Genomic DNA, 11010 nt, shown 5'->3' with positions numbered 1-11010 from the left:
AGCGCGGAACATTTTCTACTCAATGACTCTGATACTTAAATCAGATTCTAGTATTTAAAAAAGTTAGGAGAGTTCTTTTGGGGGTAGCAGTGACTTATTTTTTAGAAATAAAGAATTTTTTATTTATAGAAGAAATTAAAAGTTTATGATAAATATTTTTTATATTTTAAAATTAATTAGAATTTATAATTTTATGGATAAACTTTATCCTTTGTGAGATTACCCGAGAAATTTTCAGAAGTTATCAGTGCTTCTTCACTAGGGAATACCCTGTGGGAGTTTTTGGGATACCTCTAGGTGTCCCGAGGCTTCTTTCCTTGCTTTGCGAGATTGCTCCACAATAGAGTGCAAGAAATCATAAAACATTCTAAATCACAAATAATCACCCAAAAATCATAAAAAATTGAAATGTAATTTAAACAACACCTAACATTCAATTGCACGTCAGTGATTAATGGCGTTGAAAATGACATGACATGACATGATATGACCGTTCCGTTATTTTTTACCCTCACAAAAGTAGTGAGGGTGATGGTCACCCCTGTTAAAGGGGGTGAACAAAATCGCTCTCGGGTACCTGAGCCAATCGACATTGCAAAGCTTTCTTAATCATACAAGCCAAGCCTGCATATGTATATATAGAAGGATGGGCTAGAAGCAAACACTAAACAGTCATATGTGAATCGGTTGGTCCTGGATTCATGGACTGTTGAGTGTGTCTCCTCAAGCTTCCCCAAATTGTAATCGGGCTCTCAGTTTTGGTTGCTTTATTTGCCAGCAGCAGAATGAAGAAAGAAGAAGGGGAGAAGGATATTGTTGGAGACTCGAAGAATGACGTCCGAGGTTCCTTTTATTATTTCTTTTTTCTATTAGACCATCCAAAATCTAATAATGTTAGCTGGAAGAATAAAAGAAAAAAGATTTTTTTATTATTCTGTTTTAGTATTTTACTTTGTATGTTGTGAATGATGCTTCATATAAACTAAAAATATAAGCATATTGTAAAATATATATTGTTGCAGACAACGTTATATTGGAGCCACTTCACAGTCAGGAATTATTATCATCTGCTGTCCCGGAGCAAGCGAGTAGTGTACCCCGTGGAGCTGCCTCGGTGCAAGCGAGTTATGAACCCAGGGGAGCGTGTCGAGGACCCCACACAGATTTTGGACGGCTAACAAAAAATGGTGAGTAGCATGAACCAAATCTACATATTATGAAGAAAATTTTTAAAAAATGAAAAAAACTTCATAGTAAATTAAGCTTAATGTAATGTTTTGGTGGCTTTCCCAATTTTAATACACTTGATCCTTCATTTCATATCATTTCTTTTGAGCGATTGCATGTTGGTAGACAAAAGAATTCAAAAAATTACAAGGAGGGGAAGAACACAGTAAATATAAACTAATTTACTCGATCCCAAACAATTTTCACTTCAGTCTCTACCATACAAACACCTATATATATATATATATAGATTGTACCTAGTCATTGAAGAAATATTTCAAAATATTTGATTTAAGTTATTTTTATAAAGATAAAATATTCAAATCTTAAAAGGCTAGTGAAGATTATAGCCATGGAAGAAAGAAGCTTATAAATTACCAATGTGTTGGTATTACGCTGGATGGGTTTGAAGTAAACAACAATCTGTGAATCGATTTGGTTTTGGATCCATAGATCTAGTAAGAATATGGTCATTGGTCATGATTAAGTCTCTGTTCTGGAAATGATACCTGAACATGGTCTGTGTTGGTTAAATGGGCTATCTTGCCTAAATTTGTAATTTGCATGAAACTTTAATATGGACTATACATTAAAGATGAAACATGCTTAATTTGTACAGTAATGAAAAAGAAGCTCTGTTGTCATGCCATTGATATTGATGAACGGATAGACACAAGCGCAACATCAACTGAAAATGGTAAGTAATATTTAGTTCGGCAATATCTATGAACTCAACTTTTGATTATTTAGGCATTAAAATTTTTAATTTTACCTTAGTCATAAATTATTGTTAAATTCTATCAATTTTTACAGGTTATTCAATAACGTCATAGGCTAATGTGAAAACATCACCATGTCTCTCTCTCACCACCCCCACAACACTACGAGATTTTAGAAGGGTCTTAGATTTTTTTTTAGATTCTTTGATTGTTTTTAGGATGCCTGAGAAAAGCATGGGTGCTATGCATTCATGGTTGTCCCAGCTTAATCATATGATTCATTGGTTGTTTGAGGTGCTAACGTCATCTGTCTTTCTTGGGTGGTTGATTGTTTGGGGGGATTGATGACTGGAGTCTTGGAAAATTTGGTAGTTGAGCTCAATAACGGGGATCAATCCCAAGAAAAATCAAGATAGCATATTTTGCCTCTTCACCCTAATTTCCACTTCCATAAAGAATCTTAATCCAAGTCTGAATCACACCCACCACAATCACCCAAAAACTTTTTTTCTGGGTTAAACAAAAAGAGTCCAAAAGTACAAATTTTAGTGAATAAAATTCTTTGCATTGGATCTCAACCCAGAGTAAAGTCCCAAGGACCAGCTGTGGTGGAATTGAGCTATCAACATGGCAAATCCACGAGTTCATTTTTATTGGCATATCACATATTTAGTTTCCTAAACTCAAATTTAGTAATTATCTCATCAAATATTTAATTTTTTAATTATTCTCAATATTCAATTTCCTAGTTGTATATTTGTCTCCTTCTAAATCCCATAAATTAGAGATTCTTTGTACTATATATAAACCTCTTATGGTCAACAAAATAAGTAAGAGAATAATTTATTTCTAAATACCAAATTGTTTAGATGGTATCAGATCGAGAGCAAAGAAAGCTCTAGCTCCTCAAAACTCATCAATTGAATCATATCTTCACATGAATAGGAAGACATCTCTATTTTACCAACCAGCCCCAAGCCTAGGAAGATATCTAACTATATCAAGATAGTCGATGAATTTTCACATTATTTTCTCATCGTTTGAGTTAGTTCATATAGATATTTGGGGGTCTTATCATACACTATCTCACTCTGTAGCATGCTTCTTCCTTACTATTGTTGATGATTTAAGTCGTTGCATATGGATTTACCTTTTACAACATAACTTTGATGTTTATGATCACTTTATTGCTTTTTATGTCAATACATTCGCACCGATAATGAAAATGAATTCACAAATGACACAATGAGAACATTTCTTCACACACATGTGATTCTCCACCAAACCACTTGTTCTTATACACCTAACAACATATGGTATTGCAAAACTAAAACACCGTCACCTATTAGAAGTTGTAAGAGCCTTATGTTTTCAAGCCTACTTACCTATAAAGTTCTTGGGTGAATGCATCTTAACAGTTACCTATCACCTACTCACAACCAAGACCAATCCATCTAGTTATCTTCTCTTGAGCCTAAGGCCACTCTAAATTTCCATGCCTTGTCATCCCAATATCTAAGGCACCCTACTAACTACAGATAGGGGTGAGCAGAAAATTGGTTTAACCGATTAAACCGAACAGAACCAACCGGTTCGGTCGATTCGGTTCGGTTATCCATGGTGGGCGGTTCGGGTTCGGTTAATTTTTACAAAAATTTCGGGTAATCCGTTCGGTTCGATTATTTGGGTAAAAATACCCACAAAATCAAACCGACTCGCACCCAAAAAAAGGCAAAAACGACCCATGCTGCTGCTACCGCCTATTCTGTCCGTTCCTTCTTTTTCCTTCTTTTCACTTGCGCATCAGTGAGTCACAGTGTGATTCACACTCGATGGCCCGCCCGAGCCGAGAGATTGCCTCACAAACCTCCCCAACCGTCGTCAACCTTCATATCGCCGTCGCCGTCAGAGCCAAACACCTTTGTCATCGGTTTCTCCCCTACCCGACCCAACACCCAGCCCCCCTCACTCATCGTCGAAGCATTAACCCACAACCCTAGCCCTAGGTCTTTGGCGGCTAACCCTCACCTCGCCATCGTTGCCAAACCCAAACGCCTTCAAGCCCTTCACGCTTCACCGTCGGCTTCTTCCCCACCTAAGTCCAACACCCAGCCCTTCAATCTTCACCATCGTCGTGTGATTTGGTTCGTTGATGCTTTGACTTGGCTTTGTGATTTGGTTCGTTGGCTTTGCAATGTCGTCGTTTCTCTTTTAATTTGTAAGTGTATTTTTGTTTTGTGTTTTGTGATTTGATTTTAGATTTGGTTTTGTTTTGTGGTTTGCTTGTGATTTGCTATTTGTTTAACCTATATATACATCATCCATCCTCCCAGTGGTTTTGTTATAATTTGAAATAGAACTACATCAAACTATAAGAGGCTGCATTGCACAGGTCAAATCTAGACATTCCTTCCCCCAATCAAGATGTATTCAATTCTGTTTTTGGATTGTTTTTCGGTTTAATTTTTGGTTCGATTAGTTTAAAGTCCAAATCGGTTATTTCAATTCGAAATTTGAGCTATTTTTTCGGTTCGGTTAGTTCAAACTCCAAATCGGTTAATTCGGTTTCAGTGATTTCGGTTAGTGTATTAAGTCGATTCGGTTCAGTTCGGTTATATCTATAATAACGGTTCAGTTCGGTTAGGCAAAATGGGGCGGTTCGGTTCGGTTATAACCGAATGCACACCCCTAACTACAGAGAACCCAAAAACCACCCCTACACCTCCATGACTATGAGTACAAGCTTTCGATCAATGTCTCGTTCCCATGCTGTCTCTTTGGGTAAGCCCTATCCAATAGCATCTCGTGTTCATTCCTCTAACTTTGTTCCTCTTTACCAAGCTTACCTTGTAGCCTTGTCTACACACATTGAACCTCTAATATTCACAAGTTGTTAAGATTACCAAGTGAAGAGATGCTATGACAACTGAAATTGCAGCCCTTGAAGCCAACCAAACTTGGATTCTTATGAATCTACCTTATAGCAAGAAATCCATTGGGTGCAAATGGGTTTATAAGATCAAACTTTGAGATAATTAGAGCATTGAACGCTACAAGGCTCAATTAGTGGCTAAAGGATAACACATAGGTTAAAGGGTTGGATTACACCAAAACTTTTGCTCTCGTTGGAAAATTAACCACAATTCATTGTTTATTATCTGTTGCTACAACTAAAAACTGGGAGCTAAACCAGTTGGATGTTAATAATGCTTTTCTTCATGGGAATTTCCATGATGATGTCTATATGACACCACCTCTAGGCAGGGTTGGCTTAAGGCATAAGCCAGTGAGGCTTAGGCAGCTTAGGGCCCCCAAAAAAGGAAGGCCTAAAAAAATTACAGGGCTAGAGCCTTTCCTCACCCACAACCGTCCCCATCTCAATCACCTATCTCTCTCGAACGTCACCACCGCCATAGGAGTAAGCAACAACATCACGTCGATGTTAAACTTCATAGCCTTCATGTGCTCCATCTGCATCATTGCCTCTGGGATCTAGCTTGCCTCCAAGCGGGACAACAAGTGCCTTTACTGGCTCTAGTGGCCTGTCGTTTTCATCGGCCTCACCATCATCTTGGTGTCTTGGGTGGCTTCATTAGTGCCTATTGGAACAAGCAATCCCTCCTTACCCTTTATCTCTTTGCCATGACCCTTATCCTTATCATCCTCGTCCTTGCCTTCATTGTCACTCGCCCCCATGGTCGTTTAGGATTCACGCAGAAGCAAGATGGGGCTACGCCCCGTGAGAGAGAGAAAGAGAAGGGGGGGTCGCCTGCTGCATAGCTATCTACTGTTGATCGTCGACCGTCGGACTGCCGCCTAAGGCCCCAACAACCCTTGAGCAAGCCTTGCCTTTGGGTTATCTTTCAATACTGATACAATATTATGTTGTTTATAGAAATCCTTTTATAGCTTGAAACTTGCTTCACTTCAATGTTTTGATAAATTCTCTATAACCCTTATTAATTTCGGTTGTATTCAATCCAAGTCTGACCATTCCTTCTTTACTCGAGTATGAGGTACTTCTTTTATGGCCATTACCATTTACATTTTGATATGATCATGGTTGGTAATGATGCCATGGCGGTAGTTGAACTTAAGAACTACTTACATCAAAGGTTCAAGCTCAACGACCTTGGCCTTTTGCATTATTTTTTGGGTCTTGAGGTGGCTCACTCTAGGAAAGGTATTTTTCTGTGTCAACAAAAATATTGTCTAGATATTTTATAGGAAATCAACATGCTTGGCTACCAACTTTCAACTTTTTCTCTTGTGCAACAACATCATTTATCTCGTGGTGTTAGTGCTCCTATTTTACATATCGAGCAATATCAATGTATACTTGGCTACGTCATTTACCTCACTATTACTCACCAGGATATCTCATACTCGATTCAGCTTCTGAACCAGTTTACACAGAAGGCTAGGTAACCCTTTCTTGATGTTGCAATGCATTTGCTTCTTTGTCTTCAATCTACTCATGTCAAGGACTATTCTTTCCATCTCGCAATACTATGCAAGTTATTACTTTTTGAGAGGTAGATTGGGCGAGTTTTCCCACTACTCATCGCTCTATCACAGCTTTGTTGTTTTTCTTAGTGATTTTGCGGTATCTTGAAAATAAAAAAATAGTCCATTGTTTCCTACTCGCCTGTCGAAACCAAATACCAGTTCTTGTTTCTACTACTTGCGAATTAGTTTGGCTTCGAAGTTTGCTTCAATATTTGGTCTTGTGACTCTCCATATCGATCCCTTTGTTTTATGTTAACAAGTCGGCTTTCTATATTACAACTAACCCAATGTTTCATGAACGCATAAGCACATCAAACTAGATTGTCATTTTATACGGGAAAAGTTTTTGGTTAACATCATCAATCCTCAGCACAGTTCTACCAAGTTCAAGTTAGCTAACATCTTCACCAAGGCTGCTGGGCATGATCGATTTCATAGCTTGTTATCCAAGTTGGGCATTCGAAATCTTCATGCTCCAACTTGAAAAGGGGTATTGGCATATCACATATTTAGTTTCCTAAATTCAAGTTTCTTAAACCAAGGAATTGTCTCATCAAATTAATATTTAGTTTCCTGATTGTTCTCAATATTGAGTTTCCTAATTGTATATTTGTCTCCTTGTAAATACCATAGATTATGGTCAAAAGAATAAAGTAAGAGAAGAATTTATTTCTAAATACCAAATTGTTTAGAGTTTTGTGTCCTTTGGATGAGTCAGGAAAGCTTTTTTTTTCCAAGAGGGGATTATTTAAAAACTGGAAATCTCCCCATGTCCCCCATCCCTTTTTTTTGTGGACTATGGTGGCACGATAAAGTTTTCAGCGCTAGGCTGAGGGAAAGAGTGAGAGAGAGATGGAGACAACAAGAAATATAGGACAACTAATTCATTTTTAAATTCCAGGTCAATCTTCACACATTATTAAAGTTTGAGTCGAAATTTAAAAATACGATGATGAATTGAATATTTGTGACTTTGATATTTTAGTTAATGTATTATTTTCATGTAAAATTGGTTCACTATGTTGGTACAGAAGGAGAAATCACGAGCTATAAATGGATAATGCCCAAAACCATGCTCATGGAAAAGAACAACCGTACATGGATACGTGAGCTAGAATCCTATGAAAAAAATAGCATAAAAGAGGAAGGGGAAGGCAAACTGAAAATCCAAAAAGTTCCAGCCATACTTCGCGGGGTCAAGTCTAATGAGGAGTGCTACAATCCCATGATAGTTGCAATTGGCCCTTACCACCAAGGTAAGGGCAAGTTACCAGAAACTTGCCTAGAAATGCAAAAATTCAAAATTCAATTTACCTTAGAATATGCCGATCAAAGTGGAAAATCGATTAGGGAATTGTATGAAAACATGGAAAATTGTTTGGTTGAAGCTAAGAATTGCTATATTGAGGATTTAGTAAAAGAATTTGACAACAAGGAGTTTGCGAAGATGTTGTTTCTCGACAATTGCTTTGTCATCCAGTTCATGTATAGTTGTGTACACCCCAAGAAGAGTGGGATAAAGACCACGAATATTAATACAGCATTCATTAAGCGTGATATTATGTTATTAGAAAATCAACTCCCTTTTAATATCCTCACTGAACTAATGAGCTTCAGCGAGAGGTTTAATGAAAGAGATGAAGGAAAGAAGATGATAGGCAAGTTCATCGACCTAATCATGAATGACTGTCACCAGCCAAATTCTAAGTCAAAAGGGACTAACAAAGAAGAAGAGCATGTTCAGCCAAATTCTAAGTCAAAAGGGACTAACAAAAAAGATAAAGAGGATGTTCAACATCTTCTTGAGCTTGTTCAGACTAAATTTGTTGATGATACAGATATTGAAAAGATACTAAGCAAGGAAGATGCACCAAGAAGGAAGACTTATTTTTGGTTTTGCCAGTCAAATTCTAATAAAGAAATTAAAAATGAGGCTAGCGACAAATCATCTCTCAATTGGGGCTTATATCGCTCAGTTAAGGAGTTGAAGTTAGTGGGAATACATTTTAAACCTAGCGAGACCTGCCGATTCTCTGATATCAAATTTAATTCTGGGCACTTGTGTGGATGGCTCAAACTCCCCCGAATAATCATCAAGGATGGCACCAAGTCTTTGCTTTTGAATTTGGTGGCTTTTGAAGCGTGCGCCGACACTTCAAGAAATTTTGGGGTTTCCTCGTATGTTTATTTCATGGATACATTGATTGATCATGCTGAAGATGCGAAGGAGCTACGATCTAAAGGTATAATACACAACCTCTTGGGCAGCGACGAAGAAGTAGCAAAACTTTTCAATGAGATAAGCGAAAATGTGGTGCCCGATTTTGGAGTTGTTAGGAATGTTGAAGAATCCCTTAACGCCTTCTTTAAAAGCCGCAGAAGGTTGTGGTTGACTGAATGCTGGCACAATCATCTTAGAAGCCCTTGGGCCATAATTGCTTTGCTTGCTGCAATTGTTGTCGTGTGCTTGACTATTACTCAAACTATCTTTTCTGCCATTCAGCTTTAGATACTGTATTGTATTTTAGAAGCCCTTGGGCCATAATTGCTTTGCTTGCTGCAATTGTTGTCGTGTGCTTGACTATTACTCAAACTATCTTTTCTGCCATTCAGCTTTAGATACTGTATTGTATTTTAGAAGCCCTTGGGCCATAATTGCTTTCCTTGCTGCAATTGTTGTTGTGTGCTTGACTATTACTCAAACTGTCTTTTCTGCCATTCAACTTTAGATAATGTATTGTATTTTATCTTTTTATTAAATTTTGTTTCTTTTTTTTTTTTCTGAGGCATTCATTTACTAAATTCATTTTGGTAATATCCTACACATCTTATTTTTCTAAATGCAAGTAAAATAAATGCAGAATTTTAATCAATACAGGAAAGGAGACCCATTTATCGTAACACCTAAGTCATCTTGTATATTTATTAATGTGCTTTAATAATTCTAAAAAATCAAAAATGTAACTTTCAATCATCATCAAATAATTTTTATATAAATCTTATACATTTAATATCTATACTATTTTATAAGTACAGAAGGCGTTTTGGTGTTAGGAAGTCAAGTCAATTAAAATAAATTTCCAAAATATGCTTTATATTTTTTGTTTAAAAATAAAAATATAACTTAATTATTAAGATTTGATCTCATGATGTTGTAAATATGAAATAATTTAATTTTATTACTTTGCTAACATTAGCTTTCATTGAAATTTTTCCTTAAACAAATATGAAAAGTATACTACAACTACCAATTGTCACCTAATAAATTTTTATTTAAAATATTTTTATTTTTATTTATACATGCATAACACGAGCCGTACACTTATAGATTTACCACCTGAAACCCTTCATTTAGTGTTACAAAGATTGAACTCTATCAAACTTTTGTTATTTGAAAATCACCCTTCAATCTTCTAAAAATCAAGAGTAATTTTATCAACAAGTTTTGGTGTAAAATGCCATTATTGAGAGTTGTGTTACAACTCTCACAAATTTTCTTATTTTTTTTCAAACGTTACTGCTTATAAAGTTAAAATCCAAATATAAGAACATCTCCAATGGGGAGTGGCATTTGGGGTGTTATTTCCATAACCGTCAAAATGGCACCCCAGATTAAAAATTAACCATTCCAATGGGGGTGGGATATAGGGTTGTAAAATGGCAACAACCCTCTTGGGGTGCCATTTTTGTAATCTCTAGAGAGAGAAAAAGAAAGAGATGCAAACTCTAACTGTCATTTCTAATTGGTCTATTTCAACTTTTATTATAAAATATTGATTATTTGAATTTAAAATATTAATAATACCTCTATTTTGTCACTTACCATTGGAATAGATTTATTTTTTAGAAGTGCTATAACACTATTCAAAGTTATAAATAGGTAATTTAGCACTCTAAAATAGCATTTCCCCTTGGAGATACTCTAAGAGAAAGAGAGAGATTGGTAATGTCGAAGTTGTAGGAACCTTTAGAGAATTATATTATAAGATAAGAAATGTTACTCAACTCTCTTTATTTAAACGTCATTAATTACTTATAAAATTAGAATCCAAATATGAGAAAGAAAGAGAGAGAGAGAGATTGGCAATGTGAAAGTTGCAGAAACCTTTAGAGAATTAAATTATAAGCTAAGAAAATATACAACGACTTGGCATATTGCTTTGCAACCATATCTTAGTTTGGTGAAGTTGTGGGATAAAAAAAGTGGGGATGATTAAGAGAATGGAATAAGAAGAAGATTGCAAAGAGAGAGAGTTAAAGAGAATAAAAAAACTAAGAGTGTAGAGTTTTAAAAAATTAAATAGTAAAACAAGTTAATATTAATAGTACTGTTAAAAAGTAAATTATTCAATTTTCAAGTGATTCCAAACAAATTAAACAAGAATAAATATATTTACGTCTATGCATAAGTTACACAAGCATTACGTGTGTGTTTGACTTCTTGTAGATTAATATGGTTGCCATGCTTTTATTTTGTCAAAGTTTGGGTTTTATCATCAGTTCACATCAACTAATCTTTGAGGGTGTTTGGTTAACTTAAATTATAGGAACTTAT

General features: G+C 35.9%; 1 protein-coding gene across 3 annotated transcripts; it reads left to right on the top strand.

The window, feature by feature from the left end:
- Nucleotides 1-631: 631 nt before the first annotated feature.
- On the top strand, nt 632-9128 carry LOC127790876 (uncharacterized). Of its 3 annotated transcripts, none has more exons than XM_052320605.1 (4): nt 632-843; nt 1023-1187; nt 1847-1924; nt 7487-9128. In XM_052320605.1, the coding sequence occupies exons 1-4, from the start codon at nt 786-788 to the stop codon at nt 8962-8964; spliced, it is 1779 nt and encodes a 592-aa protein (XP_052176565.1). In that variant the 5' UTR covers nt 632-785; the 3' UTR covers nt 8965-9128. The 3 variants fall into 3 exon arrangements, with proteins under 3 accessions (XP_052176565.1, XP_052176566.1, XP_052176567.1); XM_052320607.1 differs by having other exon boundaries at nt 640-843; nt 8294-9128; XM_052320606.1 differs by lacking the exon at nt 1847-1924 and having other exon boundaries at nt 634-843.
- The last annotated feature ends 1882 nt before the right edge of the window (nt 9129-11010 follow it).

The sequence above is a fragment of the Diospyros lotus genome, chromosome 14 (assembly GCF_014633365.1).
Source record: "Diospyros lotus cultivar Yz01 chromosome 14, ASM1463336v1, whole genome shotgun sequence".
In the NCBI taxonomy this organism is placed as follows: domain Eukaryota; kingdom Viridiplantae; phylum Streptophyta; class Magnoliopsida; order Ericales; family Ebenaceae; genus Diospyros; species Diospyros lotus.
The sequence above is the reverse complement of the archived record's forward strand: the minus strand, read 5'-3'. Positions and strand labels throughout refer to the sequence as shown.

Coding starts and splice junctions, on each gene's coding strand:
- LOC127790876 (XM_052320605.1), top strand. CDS start 786: ATGAAGAAAGAAGAAGGGGAGAAGGATATTGTTGGAGACTCGAAGAAT. Junction 844..1,022: donor CTCGAAGAATGACGTCCGAG/GTTCCTTTTATT, acceptor ATATTGTTGCAG/ACAACGTTATATTGGAGCCA. Junction 1,925..7,486: donor CGCAACATCAACTGAAAATG/GTAAGTAATATT, acceptor ATGTTGGTACAG/AAGGAGAAATCACGAGCTAT.